General features: G+C 41.8%; 1 protein-coding gene across 1 annotated transcript; it reads right to left on the bottom strand.

Annotated features, from left to right (window-relative positions):
• Nucleotides 1-660: 660 nt before the first annotated feature.
• On the bottom strand, nt 661-16,416 carry LOC117390391 (probable E3 ubiquitin-protein ligase HERC4). Its single transcript, XM_033988121.2, has 23 exons — nt 16,163-16,416; nt 15,769-15,880; nt 15,616-15,692; nt 15,058-15,279; nt 14,445-14,536; nt 14,239-14,369; nt 13,993-14,111; nt 12,870-12,943; nt 12,691-12,788; nt 12,556-12,615; nt 12,382-12,478; nt 11,326-11,542; nt 10,183-10,313; nt 10,005-10,115; nt 9,271-9,363; nt 7,626-7,817; nt 6,714-6,854; nt 5,590-5,756; nt 5,443-5,509; nt 4,469-4,539; nt 2,733-2,916; nt 2,389-2,500; nt 661-1,853 (listed from the first exon to the last, which is right to left on the bottom strand). Exons 1-23 carry the CDS (start codon nt 16,386-16,388, stop codon nt 1,591-1,593), a joined length of 3,057 nt encoding a protein of 1,018 aa, XP_033844012.1. The 5' UTR covers nt 16,389-16,416; the 3' UTR covers nt 661-1,590.
• Between the last annotated feature and the right edge of the window lie 1,322 nt (nt 16,417-17,738).

Raw genomic sequence — 17,738 nt, forward strand, 5'->3', positions numbered from 1 at the left:
GCATTTCATGGTTTCGCTCTGGTGGCTTTTCTGGCACTTTCCTCTGTTGCTGTACTGTACACCTGTCCTGTATTTACTTTGAGGAGGAGTAAAGTTCTATTACTGCAATATTGTGATTATTTCAGAATTGTAAATTGTACAGTTCACAGTTGTAGTAGTCGTTCTTCTGTTGGGGGTCCATATAAATACTGATGTTATTTTTGTCCCTTTTGAGTGTGGAAAACATGTACAGCTCCAAAAGTTTATCCTTCCTTCTGAGTTATGATTAAGAGAATTCTTAAAGTGTAAATAAATATTATTGTGTTGAAATATGAATGTCACTTCAAAATGTATTTGAATGCGTTTGTCAAGGGCTTCATGACTGTAGGAGCCGTGCGTTTCTTTTACTGGTTTGGTATTTTACTTTGCAGAACGTTAAGGTCCTTTTTATTAAGATGCCTCTGTTGTTGTTTTCTTGGATCATACAAAAGTGTGTGTCACCTGTACCTTTGGATCACTTTTTATTCCCTCCACTGCTAAAGGGAAACTCCAGTTTGCACCCTTTTTTATGTCAAATAAAAGATTTCTCCACCTTGCTCTGTTTACTGATGTTGTTGGAAAATCTGTGGAAAGTTACAGATACAAACTCTAAACTGCTGAACAAATGCCTGTTTAGCAAAAAATAATAAAATGACATGTCTAAACTCCAAGGAACACCTCTCATAAAGATAATGCAGTCTATATGTTTATATTCCCAGGAAAATCCAAATTATTCTTACTTAAAGCAAAGTTTTATGCAAAATGTACTTTTTCAGCATTTAACTGCTCATTCCTTCATTAAATGTGGCTGTAATCTTTGATTCTGAGCTGAACGCTTTAAACAACCTCTACCCACTTGAACTCTCCCCTCCTACTCCAAACAGCACTGTCCAATCAGAAAACCCACTGAATGTATTTTACAAAATGCAGATGTAAGGGACCAATGGTCAGGCGCGAAACACAGAATAAGTTCAACAGTTTAATACTCTTATTTAGACAAAATTCAAAACTAGATGCTGAAGCCAGTGAATATCTCATAGTGACAATGTTAAAGTGCCAGGGTCTGGTCTCGAACCAGTTACCTTAGGTTTCCCAGAGATGTGATGTAAAAAAAAATAGCAGAATTAATAAGAGTCAAAGTAAATTATATTAGTATATAATACATAAAAAACAAACTATGCAAATATTTATTTACAAATGAAGCCACCTCAAAGTAAACCCCCCTTGAATCTGTACAATCATAGGGTGGAGCCTGCGAGGTCACACCCAGAGGTGGTTGAGTGACAGATCTTCAATATATCACGGTCCATTTTCACATTGTTTTAATAGATCTACACTCTGCTACCCTCTGCTGGTCATTCACCTCATTTCTGAATTAGTGAATTTTTCAAAACGCTTTTCCAAACCTTTTATAGGTTTTTAGCAGCTGTTTTAAAGATAACTTTACTGGTGTGGTAAAAAAAATACACTGCATAATTTCCAACTAATTAAAATGGGAAAAAATGTAATACATAAGTAACAGAACTATGTAACTTTAAAACACAAATGGCACATCCTGATCCATTAGGTAGGCTAGTCATAGAGTAATATATCTGCTGTGGTATCTGAAACAGTCTGGTCGTGCCTGTGTTGGAATTGTGCCAGCGCCTCGCTCAGCCTCATTTTCATCAGCTCTTTGGAGGAATACTGGGGCAGCTCCAGAGCAGTGAAGCAAGTGTGGGACTGGGGGAAGTACTGGTCCTCACTCAGCCTCTCCTCTTGCTGGGGCAGGCCTTGGAATTTTATCTTTAAGTCCACACGGAGAATGGGCAGCCTCTCAAAGCCAGTGATGAACCCTAGACAACAGTACAAGTGTGTGAAAAACAGTATCAGGATCACGTATATTTGCATGAATGGGCGCTGCAGGGCTGCTCTTTGACACACTTGTCTGATGAGACACATTTCCTCCTGCTTCTGTCTGCACGGGTGAGCCTGAGTCTGTTACTGTCACTGTGTTGCTCAAAAAGCTTTTCCTCCATCGTCATCAGTGCGTACAGAACTCATGGTGCATTTAGCCACAGGTGAAAGAAAAGCCTACTGCATAGAGCAGCAGGCAAGTGACCATGTGGATATGCACAGGACTCGGTCCACTGGAAGCATGTTGTCATGAAAGAACATTCAGAAATCACCTGATACCCCTCATGTGGCTCAGTGTTTGGGATGAATGATGCGCAGTGTACGTGAACCGACCCAGTAAATAAATAAATCTAGTAAAGTAAAGTAAATAAAACTAAATCTAGTGTGGGCTGGGGTTGGATCATAGAGCGCATTAACATGTGTGAAAACAACCTTAGAGAGATAGAGGGAGTTGAAACAAGAAAAGCTACATACAAAGAAGTGCGTTCCTTTCCTTTTCTGTGAGCTCATCGAAGACCTCCCAAAACATCTGGATGGTGGGGTGTTTTTCGCCGTCTTTCTCATAGATCCCTTCATACATGGCACTCTACAGAAGATACAGAGAACACAAATGTTCAAATCATTTCATATTGTCAACATAAAACTTTTGTCACTTGTAAACTTATTCACTGTGGGAAGAGTAACCACAACTTTTACTAAAGTAAGAGTACTGTACTAAAAAACAGGACTAAAGAAGCGGTAAAAGTATGGTGTCTGAAGTAAATATAATTACACATTATATCGCTGTACATTAGTCCTCATTGATTGGTTGTACAAACCTTCTTGAGCTTGGTCCAGTCAGTGCACTCCTGTCCTACCATGAGGTCCCTTAGTTCCTCAGGGCTGAACAGCTCCACCATGTGGCGGTCGGCGGTCTTGTAGAAGCCGCGTCTGAACTCCTGAAACTGCCTCTGCACTGATCTGGTGAACACGTGCTCTATAAAGGCTGCTACAAACTCCTCCCTGCACAACAAAGACAAAAGCAGTTATCAACACTGCACACACCCCTCTGGTACAAAGAGCATATATCCCCTTCATTTTACCAAAGCACTTTCATATGTTTAGAGTTTAAAGGGACGGTATTTAACTTTAATTTAGCGATCAGAAAGCAAAGTAGTATGATTATCTAATTTGGATTGCCAGGCTCAATGCTGAAATTCAGTTGGTTTAAACCTAAAAGGACTCTAGGTCATTCCGAATAGTTGAGATGACTAGGCCCTAGCCTCTAACTCCATTACAATTGGAGCTATGTCACAGGGTCAATCATAAGAGTCATAGGCAGATAGGAGAAAGCTTAGTGGCGTCTGGAGAATCTAACCGTCCTAATCAATGGGGACAACAGAGAAGTCACAAAACAGACTACAATAAGCTCTCCTCATTCTACTCTATGGCTCTGATTTAAATGAAAATATCAACATGACCGTGTACTTAAATGACCCAAGTGTTTGCACATGAGAGATTCTGCTGTTGAATAAAAAAAGGTCTACAGCTCCACAGATTGAACAATCTGTGACTCTGAAAAGTTTAAACATGAACCATTTCCAACATCACGATAATAAGTCCACGCACAAGGCTGAATATTCATTCTTTAGACTCACCATCACCTGCACAGACTCTGTTCTCTGCCCCACCAAAAATGCCACCAAACACTGTCCTTTAGTCCATCTGTGGCGGAGTTTAGAGCAGTGTACAGGCCTCCATTAGTGGAGTTTATGCAAATGAGCCATGTGACTTTAAATTTGTTTTTTTTTTATAAATATAAACAATGTGCTCAGATCTTCTCTTATGTCATTACGTAGTTTCCAAATGAAATGTGTGAACCTGTGATGACTTTAAAAGCTTTTATTGTCACTCTTATATAAAGTTGGGTTAATCCAGATTATTGTTTTGTATGATGTTGAGGTAATAAAACTTTTCCTGTGTTACAAACTTAAGATGGTGGAGACTCTACTGACCTTTAAGCAGTGGTGGAGAAGCACTCAATTTTGTTACTTAAGTAAAAGTTCAGATACCGGTGCAAAAAAATTCAAGTAAAAGTATCACAATGAAAAAGTTTAAAAGTACCATTTAAAGTTTAACTATTTTGCGCAGATTTTGAGGTCTTATAAGGCTTCAAATGGAGTGATTTTGATATTTGTGTTGAATTTTGTTCAACAGAAACAACTGAATTGTTTTTATTTGCATATTTTTGGTTGCTCAAATTATGAATATGTAAAGAAGAAACCCTCAGCCTTTTCAGTCTCAGACAATAATACAAAATACTTATACTTTTCAGTCCAGTTAAAAAATGTAGTTGAGTAGAAAGTACAGATACCTGCCCTCAAATGAAGTGAAGTACAGATACCTAAAATTTGTCTTTTACTACTTTTACTTTGGTAAATTCCACCACTGCCTTTAAGTAAAATACTTTCATTTGATATGGTTAAAGTCTCAGGAAGAAAATTATAATTTTATTATTTATTCTGTGTAAGCCACTTCAGTATGTGTTTTGCTGTGTGTATGTAAGCCTTCATACTTGTTGTGAGCGTTCACTGGGCGGTCAGGGCTGTGTGGATCCAGAGGCACCTTCTTCTGGTCCCAGTGGATCTATAACAAAACCGAAACAACATGATGAACTCTGCATTATACACAATGCTGTAGAAGTTACTTTGAAAGGATCATTAGGTAAACATTACTAGCTAAAAATGTATGAAATTGTCATAAAGCGAACAATAGAAATGAGTAACCTCCAGAAAAGGTGCTATGAGCTGCTTCTTTCTGCCTTTGAAGAAGTGACCTGACATCAGTCTGAGTCATGTCTGTGGGTTTGTCACTTTTAGCACATTCAACCTGCTCCTTGTTTAGCTTAAGGTCATTTTCACACATTAGTGGCTATGGAGAGACCCCAGTGCACACTACATTTGGTTCTTGACCTTGTTCACAAACCTGTGACAACGCCCTTCAAGCAGACAGAGCCCTGTAGATATATGTGCACATGTTCACTTCCCCTGTGTCGCTGATGTCAAATTGATCCAAATTGCCTCGCCAGACGAACGTTCATTCATACAAATATATTTGATCTTAGCGCTTTTTGTCCAATTCCAAACACTTACTTGCACTCTGGACTGCGTGGGTCAGTCCAAGGACGGCCACGTTACACTCTCCTCCCAAACATTGTTGTTGGTTTCACAAGTAACTAATTATTTTGTTAGTAACTGTAATTTCATGACAAGTACTATCACAGTAATGCATTACATTACTGTAATGCATTAACATACATAGTATGTTCCTTAAAATTGTAATATATTTCAGTATTGTACATCTGAGATGTTTTAGGCAAATGACAAGCTACAGTGGTTAAACTGACCAAACACACTGCATTTCTTCATTCCTATACATTATGCCAGTGTCACCCATTCAAAATCGTCTCCAGTTGATGGTGGAGTGCCACTGTGTGCCACTGTCACTTCAACCTTTTTTATGACACAATCATGAGCAGAAAAACCCTACCGTGAAGTCCATGTCCAGAGTTTGTATCACGTCGTCACTGTACTCCTCCAGCAGGCACCTCAGACTCCTGGGACACATTTAGCAGTCATTATCTTCTTTTGTGTCATTGATAAAAAATGTAACAGACATAGTCAGAGGTGTGCGTACTGTCCGGTGCAGGGGCTAAGTTGGCACAGGTCATCCAGAGAGGGAGACACTCCCAGCAGCTTCTTAAAAAGAGCGAGAGGAAAGGGCAGGAACACGGCGTGGAGGTGGTACAGAGCCAGCCCGCATAGCTCTCCGAACAGGAAGTAGTGCTCCAGAGGGGGCGTGGCCTGCTCAATGCAAAAGCAGAGCAGGGTTACTATTCCCATTAAACCATACCTGGACTTTTGTTTTATTCACTACAGGTAACCTCAGCTGCTACCGGTCTGTTTCAACAACCTCCTCCTACTTCTCCTAGCCCCTCCAACCCTAGGAACCACAGACCAATCATAGAACACTCCTGCTACAGAGCTGAGCACCTGTCGGCATGGAAACCACATGGACATTAAATGATAGTAATTATCAGTAGATTCAAATGTCTTTTGACAACCCTATTTGCCCTCATATTTGATTTACCATTTAGTCTTATTGGACAGGACAGTTGCAGCGTCAAATGTCCATGCCTGGCAAATGTCAGTCTCTCCTACTTGTGTTTGAATGCGTCTGGAACCTTACCATAAAGGTCAAACATCATGGTCAAACAACCATCCTTCCCAAACAACCATATTTGGGACGGTCCAATCACAGCAGCTGTGATTGGAACGTCCCAAAAGCTGTTTCTCCATCTCCGGCGTTATTTTTTTTTCTATCTGATCTTGTCAGATCGCTGAAATTAAGCAAGCCTGGGCCTGGTTAGTACTGGGAGACTGCTGGAAATATCAGGTGCCACAGTGGGGCGCCAGTGGTAGAAAACTGCTATGTCCTGAGGCAAGACACTTCACCTACATTGCCTAGTATGAAAGTGGTGTGTGGTGATGGCCAGAGGTGGTGCACATTAACAGCTTCTGACAGTCTACCCTAGGGCAGCTGTGCTACATAAATTCTATGCATTATTATTAGTATTTTTACTATTGTTATATGTTCCATCATTTCTTTCATAAATAGAATTTCTCTCTTAGTCATTCAACATATTTCTGACTAAACCCGATGGAGGGGTAATTGAAATGGTCACATAATGATACTGTATGACATGCTTAATTTAGAAAGACAAAAAAAGATTCAGATACGTTCCACATCTTGAGACTCACTGTAGAGGAGAACCAGGCTAGAGTGGCAGAGTCGTTAAACATGAACATCCCAGACTCTGCAGACACCACCTCATGGAAGACCAGGTGGAAGAAGTCCTTCTGGTTTACGTTGTCTTCTATGTCCACTTCATTGAAATAAACCTAAACAAAAACTTAGTCACTCTATGCAGGATTCACCCTGTAGGAAGTACAGGATTTAGACAACAATATCACGATCACAATAATAAGTTATAGTATTGCAAAAATACATTATAGCGTGTTGATAGGTTGAATTCCAGTTCTAATTTGGTGATGTTCTAATTTCAGATGGAGCCTTTATAAATCTATGGGAGATCCAGTTTTTAGAAAAAATATACAAATTTATAATCCACAAATAATGAACCTTGTCATTATTTGTTTAGGATTGGTTCCACAAACCTGTCAATGTCATCAAAAGCATACCTGGGGTTGTGCTTTGTTTCACTCACACACGTTTACCACACAAACTCTACATATTTAGGCTGAATTCACTGGAGGAAGGGCTCCATTGTGTTTTTAAACTCCATACACTTTCACTAGAATCACGTGGATGATTTCAGCCCTGGAAATCTACTGAACTAAAGGTAAAAGGAGCTGTTAACTTGACAACTACCACCGCATGACATCAGAAGGTGCAACAGAGCATTTTGAGCTTTGGAGATATAGACAGACTAATAATGCAGGATTACTCAAACATGTGTGAATGAAACAAAACACAACTCTGGGTATGTTTTTGACAAAGTAAGAGTATTATAACATGACTTAAAGCTCACAATTGTATCTAATACAGAACCTTTAAGACAAAATAATATATTTTAGATTTGCAGATTTACCGCAGGATATAAAACTGTAAATAAATGCAATGACCTGCTACTATCTACACCATGTTTTTACCAGCAGAGGCTTCCTGAAGTCCATGTGCTCTGCAAGGGACAGCTGTGTGAAGGTGTCCTCCATGGCACGCTCTCGTCTCAGCCTCAGTGTAAAGTGGTGAGGATACAAACCAGGAAACAAACCACTAAATAAACCAGGAAACAGCATCTCCAGATTCTCCTCAGCACAAGTCATCTCCATAGAGCTTTTTACCTGCACATATAACATTAAAAAGGTGGTATTACACTTCTATGGAGTATTAAGTGCTAATACATTTAGATCATCATGTTTTATTGTTTTCAAAATGCTATATACACCAAAAATGACGTATTAACATGTTTCACTTTCGTTTTTTTTTACACTCTGACTCCCCCTACCTTTGCTCTCCATGCTAGTTAGTCCCCTTTCCCCATCCTGCTAATCAAACTGGAAATTACTGGACAGAATCTTACAGCTAACCATAACGCACCACCTATGCTATTAGACCAGTGGTTCTCAAATAGTGGGGCGCGCCCCCCCCTGGGGGGGTGCGGTGAGATACCGGGGGGGGGGGGGGGGGGCGCGTATGACTCCGCGTATGACATTGTAGTACTGTACGCAGCGCGTACGCAGCAAAGAGGAGAGAGCGAACAGATCGTGACACAGGGCAGTGAAAAAGAAACACTTTTGCTAAAGAGACACTATGGAAAACATTTTAACAGGGATGAAAAGAAAGGCGGATATAGACAGAGGTAAAGTCACCCGAAAAATAAGACGAGGAAGTCTGATGAAGCGTATTTAGCACTTGGATTCACCGTGACTCCGGTGGGACACGAGGACAGACCGATGTCTGCTGTGGCAGTGGACAGTGTGAAGCCAAATAAGACGCCTCATTACACCTCAGTCACGCTGATAAGACGCTGGAGTTTTTTCAGCGTAAACGTGTCAAATATTAACAACAATCATCCACTTTGTGAATGTCACTTAAAGCAGCAAGCACTGAGCATCATGTAAGGTGGGGTACCAAATTGCTAAATTACTTGTTTTAATTTGATATTTATTTAATTTTAATTTAGTCATTTGATGTTTATTTTATTTTATTTTATTTTTTATTTTATATTTAATTAAATTTCATTATATCATTTCATTTATTTAATTTTTTCAGGGGGGGGGGGCGCGAAATTTTTTCTTCTTTATAGGGGGGGCGTGATAGAAAATAATTGAGAAGCACTGTATCAGACGGAGGAAAACAAGCTACTGGACCAGTTATAGGTTTGAAGGAGTGATGAGTGGTAAGTAAAAAGATCCACAATCAAGTTAACTTTAAATGGAAAAGCAAGCAAGTTTTAATAACAAAAAAGTTAACAATATTCTTTTTTAAAACAAAATAATAAAAACTATGAATTACTTTTGCAAATTATATTAATATTTTTGTAATCACGTTGTTTTTAGCTATTTTAATTGCATTTTTGATAAGGAGGGTTCGAATAGAGCCCAGGAGAAGGCCAGAAAATGGCAAATTTACCTAATTTGAAAAAAAAATGACTAGGAACAGAAGATAATACTATTAAAACACCATATTAAGTGTTTGGTTTCACTTTAAATAAGCTGTCTTTACCAAGAAAATAGGATATAGCACAAAATTACCTCGCCCAGCCCTGACTATGTTAATTGAACATCTCATTACCATGAGGTACTTGTTATTCAGGTTTAATGCATGATGCCTCGTTTGAAGGTCCATTAAAAAGGGGAAGCTGCAGAGAATAGGCATCTCACCCATCTGCAAACGAAAAAAGAAAAGTATTATTAAAGAAGAGCTATTATTATTGTTCCAAATTGCTAAAAAAAAAAATCCCCATTTTCCCCTACCCCTCATACATGGCCACAGCTCTGTACTTAGTTCGTTCTCCTTTTTTTTGGCACAAAAAATTAACAGTCACAGTGTGGTACTTTGTTGTTGTTAATTTGATCTGATATATTATAAAGAGGCAGGCAGAATTCAGCTCGAGTGGACTTGTCTGTTTTATAAGTCCTCCTGGATATTGAATTTAATATAAAAGTCCACAGGTGTTATAGAGCAGACAAAAACACAATGTCTTATTTAAAATATACTTGTGGCCTAACCTCCTTGTCAAAGCCTGATCTCGTCTGATCTCAAAAGCTAAGAAAGACAGGGCCTGGTTAGTACTTGGATTGGAGATGGCTGAGAATTCCAGGTGCCAGAGTGGGGTGTCAGTGGCATAGATTGGCAGCCTCGCTTCCATCAATCTGCCCCAGGGCAGCTGTGGCTACAATAGTAACTTACCACCACTGAGTGTTGAGTTAATAATACATGAAATTTTAAAGCAACTTTGAGCGTTTAGAAAAGTGCTATAGAACACTAACACATTATCATTTTTACTTATAGATGATATTACTTACCCTGAATGTTGGCTCTTGTTTCCACACCACCATGTCCACCACAAAATCAAAAGGTACTTGTAGGCAAAAAGCACTGTCTGGGAGCCTGTCTTCGCCTAGAGCCTTGTTCCTCTGTAAAATGAAAATATTGAATAAAAACACCAGTATTCACTTACAAATGTGTGTGTCAGATACGCACATTGTACATGTGCTGGAGGATCTGCAGCACACTTCTGGAAATACTCAGAGAGGAGACATGAGGAGCAGCGTCCCTCCACACACACACATGTCTGAGCCTGATGGAGGTGGGCAGAGCAGACCACCACTCCCCTATGAGCACACACACACACACACACACACTTAGTTACATGTTTCTATCATATTATAGTCCAGGGGCTTCGGGTACAACTTTGAAAATGTCACGACTCTGAGTCTGCCATGCTAAGACCATAGAATGCATATATAAAAGCTGCATATATAAAATTGCAGTTTTGATATTGTACTTTTAGAAGCTCTTCATTCAAAATGTTGTCAAACTATCACTCAAACTCTCCTCATCAGTTCTGGTTTGCCTCATTAGCCTAATTAGCTTCACCCTTCATACAATGATGATATTAAGGGGGGCTGGGGTTAAAATTAAATCCCTGTTGCTTTTTGATGCATACTTATTATTCTCAGCAGGCTGCAGTAGGCCTCCTCTTCATAATTTATTCCTAATGATATAGACCTACAGCCTACTTTATTTCAAGAAACTATCAAAAACATACCCTCTTTAATTGATGATTATTATATTTCATTACGTTTCAGTTAAATGTGATCACTGTATGAGGTGAACTCGCCTTACCTCTGCCTCTTCTCCTATCACTGTAGTGGATTTGTCTTTAATGCTCGGTTTCTCTCTGGTCTTTTCTCAATAAGACTCTTTGAGCCCCGACAATTGTTTGGTTGCTGTTAGCGATACATTGATGACCCATACCATTGTAACACCAGACCATTTTGCACATGTGGCTCATGATGAAAGGACAGAGAGACACTGCAGTAGGGCTGTAAACATCAGAGCAGTTGACACTCCTTTGCTGATAAAGAGCACAGTGCTCCATGTTAAACCTCCGCTTGGTTCCAACATGCACACAAACCTGGGAAATGCCCCTAAAGTGTTGCTACAGAAACTGCTGTCAGTCACCTCTGCTCTGAGCTGCTGTAGAGGGCAGGGCCGTTATGATCCCTCATTGAGTGCAGCTGGACATTATATGTTTTTTTACCATCTTACTACGCGTGCCCCTCAAAATTCCCCCATTTCTAGGTCTGCCGATCCCTGTTATAGTGTAATGGATGTGAGTACCTAACACGCGGATGCTCTCCTCTGGCAGACGAAGTATAGCTTTAGCCAGGGCCTCCAACAGTGCACTCTCCTTATGAGGCTTGTCCGTTCTGGAGAGTTGGTGGAACACATGGAGCACATGGAGCAGGTCAGTCAGCAGCAGGTAAACTCTCAAACACTCCACCCCCAAGGGGCAGGGGTTCAGGGACAGAACCAGACGCTCACACGCACTCTCCACCTGGACACAAAACAAAGCACAGGGGGATAATGACTGGTGTGTAGAGGTGGACTTATACTGGCCTTGCTCACTCTCTACACTGTTCCCCAAGTGCTGTTCTGTCTCCAGAAGTGAGATGATCTCCTCCTGATCTGGACCAGTGCAGTGTGAGGATCCACCCGCAGCACCAGAAGGACCTAAACTTATGTCCAGCATTGTTCCTCTATATTTAGGTCAGAGGAGCACTGGAGCTAGTCTGTTGTTTTTGTTCTCTAGAAGCTGCCTACACAGTCTCACCATATAAAGCTGGACTGCCTCTGCAGGGTCCAGACTTCACCTCATGCCACCAGTGGTAAGCTGAGCCCAACTGAATGCAAAACCACGGAAAAACTTATCAGCAGCAACCACCTGTAAAATGGTTATGGAACCCCAAATGCAGAGTGAGTCTCACATGAGCCTCAAATTTGGATTGCCAGATTATAAATCCAGTATTCTCTCTGATCTGGATGGGCACTACCTAAACCCCAACACCTGCAGCCAATCATTAAGCCTCACCATGCAACCTCTGCAGCTCAGTGAGTGAATTCTGGAGGTTCTGAGCTCTCATATGAGGTATGGCCTGTCCATATACTGAGAATGAGAAAAACTTGCATGTGTCCTGTATCTGCAGGTAAGTTGCACTTTCAGGTTCAGTTGTGATTAGTTCCAGTAAGAGCTGCAAGATTTTTCTGTTATACCTAATATTCACTGAGCTCATTAGCGGTATATGCCACAGTGAGCTGTCCACCTGCACGTGGAGTACAACAAAGGGGTTGTGACCGGTTCTTTGGGTGAGGGTAGTTATGTGTACATCAGCCTACCTTCTCCATCACGCTGGGTTGCTTCAGAAGTTTGGAGAAGGACCTGTGAGCAGCAGACAGGTCCAGGCCACAGCCCTTTGATGACGTCTCAAAAGGCCTTCAGTCAGAACAAAGACTGTCATGTACCACCGTATGTCCAGGACATGGAGTGTGAGAGGAGAAGGTGAGTGTTACCTGTGCTCCAGAAAGCTTTGGTTCAAACGTGAGACAGAAGAAAAGGTCTGATCGATCTCTCTGTTTGGATTGAAGCATTAACTTTAGGTTCTTTAGGTTATATGCGAAAGCACTGAGATCTCCTGTTCCACATACCGCTTGGTCTTCTTCCATGACTGAGTGTTGGAGGTCCACTTGGTGAGCAGATCAGAGAGAGGAGGAGGTGACATACCGTCAGACTGGTGTTCCCTCTCCTGGTAAAACAAACACACAGACCCATCCATGAGTGACTGTCCTGTCTGAGCTCGGTCCAGCTCCATGGGTCAGGGTCATACCTGGAGAAAGCAGGCAGCATAAGAGCAGTGTCCTCCAGCAAACACCCATCTGATGCTCCTACCCTCTGTGAGCTCTACAACCACAGAGTCTGTTATCTGTCTGTGTACACACAGGTACATAAAGGGACATGCACTGACATACAGACACAGACAGACACACAGAGAAGGCAGCTCAAGTGTGAAATGTTGGGAGAGAGAGAGTAGAGACATTTGTCAAATGGCAGAGAAAGACAACAAGGTGGTAACACAAATAAATATTTTAACAATTTCCAGGGGGAGTTGTGAAGTATTATTATTATTATTAGGCTGTATTTTTAATTTTATATTTTTCTATTACATTTTTTAACATTTGTTATAGCCCATAGCATAGCCTTATTCATTTGATCCTACCAACTAGGATTAAAATTATAGTCACTTGAAACAAAAATTACAAATGTTTCACCTACTAATGCCAATTATAAGCCCATAGTGGTTCCTTAAGAAATCCACCAAATTTGTCTCAGGCTTTGACTCACAGGGTCCATTTTCTCTGTTCTCCACTAACTCCTCTGCCCACCACTCTTCAGGAGTTTTGACAGCACCACTACTCTGACCCATTTTGCTGCGCTGGCACTGACAGTAAAACCAAGCTCCTCATGCTTCTGCATGGAACACCCTGACTGGCTCAAGTTTGACAGAAGGAGCGCTGTAAACTTCATTACAGGGAAAACTGTCACCTGCTCAAACCTACTGCCTCTGACACTCACCACTCTTCTCACACAGTGTCCATCTCTCGCTCTTATTTTGTCGGTGAACAACACCTTTTTTTAAATCACCCCTGGGATTGTGTAAAAGCCAAAGGCAGATACGTGAGGGATGACAGTCTGAGCGTTGAAGCAGCAGTTCTGCAGTTGAAGCCCCTGAATTATTTCATTGAAATACAAGACATGGAGGACATATATTCCTCTATTTACATACATGTTAGTAACTTACAAAATTTTGTTGGTAGTAAGTGAGTGGATAAGAGGGGGACAATGTTAGGTAAGGGGTGGGTCGCGTTCCCCCCATCTTCCTCATCTCCCCCGTGATTTCCATCTATTCCATAAACTACCCTAGCTGTGATCACAAGGACAGAAGTATGTACCGTATGGCAGCTGCACCAGCAGAGGGACCGCAGCACTATCCTGTGGCACCGCCCCTGGTCCTGCTCCCTGAACTCCACATGAGTACACACGGCAGTCTGCGAGCACGACCGTATGCAGCCTGCAAAACACACATGACACACACGTTAACATGACGCACACATGCTAACACTTCACACACACATGCCAACGTGACACACACATGTACAGGTATGACACAGTGAGGTCAGAGTAACCGGTGTATATACCTCCCACAGGCCACCGCCGTGACCTTTGACCCCCACAGCTCTGCCACAAGCCGAGGCCTCAGCTCGTCCTTGAAGCTGTTGTGTCCGAGCTGCCCGTGCTCCCCAGATCCAAATGTGTACACCGCCCCGTCCTGAGAAACACAAATGTGACACACACATGTATGTATGCACAAACTGTGAGGACTGATACAGTGTACTGGTCTTACCTTGGTCAGAACAGCAGTGTGTCCTTCTCCACAGGAGATGTGACATGTTTTCTTCATAGTGAGACTGTGGACCAGAGCTGGAGTGTGTCTGTCTACAAAAGAACACGTTCACCTGAGTATAGAGCAGGGTGTATACACTACCAGTCAAAAGTCCGGATTCACCTCCTTAAATGTTTTTTTCTTTATGTTTGCTACTTTCTACATTTTAAATACAGAAGACATGAAACATATGAAGCAAGATATATGGAATTATGAAAAAGTTACTGTTTTAAAATATTTTATATTCAGATGCTTAGTTTGCTTTGTTGACAGTACTGCAAACCCTTGGCTTTCTCTCAGTAAGCTTCATGATGAAGTCTCCTGAAACGGTTTTCACTTAGCAGCTGTGCCATGTAAGAGTCAAGAAGCAGTGATCAAAGCAAGTAAAGGTTGGCTTATTTTTAGATTATTTTTGTTTGCTACATTCCACACGTGTCCATTCATAGTTCTGATGCCTTCAGTGAGAATCTTCAATGTAAATAATCATGTAAATAAAGCGCAACCAAAAGTGAAAGAGTGTCCAAATATTTGACTGATATTGTATTTTCACAGAGTATATGTGTCAGAGTGGTACCTGTGGTGTCCCCCAGGCCCAGCTGTCCATTGCAGTTATGTCCCCAGCTCCACACTCCTCCAGACACTGTGAGACAGAAGCTCTGCTCTCCTCCTGCAGCCACCAATACCACAGGCAGGTCCTGCACACTCCTCACAGGCTGAGGCCTGCAGACCCCAGGCTCACTCTTACCCACACCCAACTGGCCTCTGGAGTCCACGCCCCAGCTGAACACCTCGCCATCTGAACAGAACATGTTGAGTGCAGAATGAAGTTTTAAGTTCTACTTGACTCTAGAAAATTGGCTACTGGTATTTACATTTTTTTGTCCCTTTTTTTCAACCCGAAGACCTTACCATCTACAGATGATGGTCCTGAATCAGCTGGGCTGACCACCTGACACAGAGCCCTCATCCTGAATCTGTACCCAGCTACCTCATCTATCCAAATCAATAAGTATCTTTTATCTTATGCCATTGTTGTGACCTGTCCTTGCTAGTGAACTGATTTTAATTTAGCCTGGTCCTGTGGTCCTAGTTCCCTTAACCTATGATTGTAGGGCCTATACAGTTGTCAAACCTTTGGTCAGGGCCAGGGAATGCTGACTTCCACATGAGACCTGACAAACTGGCACACCACGAAAAGGTTCAAATGGCCTGAAACAGAAAAGCATCTCAATATGAACCTCTGAGTTTATTCTAACTGAAGCAGAGGGAGGAGGAGCAGACTGACCGGGGTGGGACTCCAGGCTGGACGCAGAGCACTTGTCCCTGATTGGACAGCAGAAAGAGAGTGTCCTTGGTGCAGCTGACAGCCCGGATCTTCTCTTTGCTCTCCACGTGCTCTGGGAGAACACACATGATAGGCTGGTTAGACCTTCTGCACAAACCCTGGCCATGTCTTAACTCTCTTTCCTTGCTTCCTTCTCCTCAATTCCTCTCTTCAGTCCTTCATTTTTCAGCTCCAGTCTCCAGTATCTCCTCTCTTCTCTGTTCCTCTGTCCTACTCTCCCCTGTGTCTCCTCTCTCCTCTGCTCTCCTCGTCTCCACTCTCCTCCCAATGTCTCCTCTCTCCTCTGCTCTCTCCTTGTCCCCTGTCTCCTCCAGTCTACACCACGGTGGCTCACTTTGCTTTCCTCGGACCCACTTCCCATCCGCGCTGAGGTTTAGGTGGATGATATACGCCTTCCCATCTCTGTTGACGTAAGCGAGCAGCCGGGAGCCCACGCACAGGTTCGTGACGGGACAGGGCAGGTCCAAGAAGCCCACCGTGTCCGTGTCCCCGCTGTGGGGGACGTAAGACCCGTCCTTCAGCCTGAATCCCCGCGCGCTCTGCTCTCCCCACGCGAACATCTCCGCGCTCTGTGTGTGTTTGTGCGCGTACAGCTGATATAGAACGTCAGAGGAAACCGAAACTTAAGCAATGTGATGGAGAATGGAAACTGAACCTTAATCGAGAATACATTCAGTTTGAATATAGATGAATAGAAAGTTGGCACAGTCTTACACCGGTATAGGCATGAGTGGAAAGCAACTAATTACAAATACTCACTGTAATTGAGTAAATTTTTAAACTTGTGTTTGTACTTGAGTGTAATCGTCTGCTCTCATTGGCCAGAGCTCAGATAATACGCAGATTGATGTTTAAAACGACTAAATACACATTTTCACTTTTTGACTGATCAAATTTTGTATTAAAACGTGATCTAAAATACTGCGCTTAAAAATAACCAGTCCTGTTTTTCATGCATACTTGTTATTTTTACTCAATTACATGTCTACATTATTCATCATTAGTAAATTATTGTATCCTACTTTTACTAGAGTTCAAATTTGTAGTACTTTTTCCACCACTGATCGTAGGCCATATGTATAATTACACAAAATGGTGCTTTTTTATTACAGTTTTGCTCATACCTGGCGTTTATTTTACTGTGCAGCCTCCAGCTTCTTCTTCTGTGTTTTTGTTTCTTCTTCGCGTGACCTTTGCCCCTGGTATAAATTCGGGGTTTGACCTTTGCCTCTTCCCTCCGAAAACCCAGTGTTGGGAAGAGGTTAGTCATCTATTGTAATCCCATAAATAAAGTGTCCTTTTGTTATTATTTTAGCTTTATTTACATCTGTAATTATATTTTACTTGTATTTAAGTTGATATTGAGCTCTGATGTTGCTCCGTTGTTTTCATTTATTGATATGAACAAGTGCGGGGAGATGCTAACTCTGTTCATTATCTTCTCTCTTTTAACAGCATCACAACAAAGTGTCTATGCTGTCAGAATAGCTGCAGACCACGTTAGCGAATAGGCTTTTTTAATTTGACGAATCTTATGTGTATCACTGATTAAGAAAATAAAAGTAGCTCATTCCTCCTCTGTAGTCTGCAGCAGAGGACCATCCCGTCTGCACAAAGAGTGAAAGTGTGGGAACGTTTAGGATGTGTCCAAACCGGTTCTGGTTTGAGCCCTGTTTCGTTCCAGGATGTAGACTTGGTTTAGTCCTGGTTTGGAATTAACTCTGCAGCCTGCGCATCCATGAGTGTGGAGCTCTCCTTCGCTGTGGTTTTCCTACAGATTTTACTTTTTCACACTTTTTTTGTTTTCTTGCTGAGGGGGAGGTTCTGAGGACTGGGGATGCTCTGGGACAGTTTACAAAAATACACTGGATTGAATTAAAGGTTAGGGTATTTAGCCTGAACTCTTGCTG

Source organism: Periophthalmus magnuspinnatus, chromosome 3, assembly GCF_009829125.3.
Source record: "Periophthalmus magnuspinnatus isolate fPerMag1 chromosome 3, fPerMag1.2.pri, whole genome shotgun sequence".
Taxonomy (NCBI): Eukaryota; Metazoa; Chordata; class Actinopteri; order Gobiiformes; family Gobiidae; genus Periophthalmus; species Periophthalmus magnuspinnatus.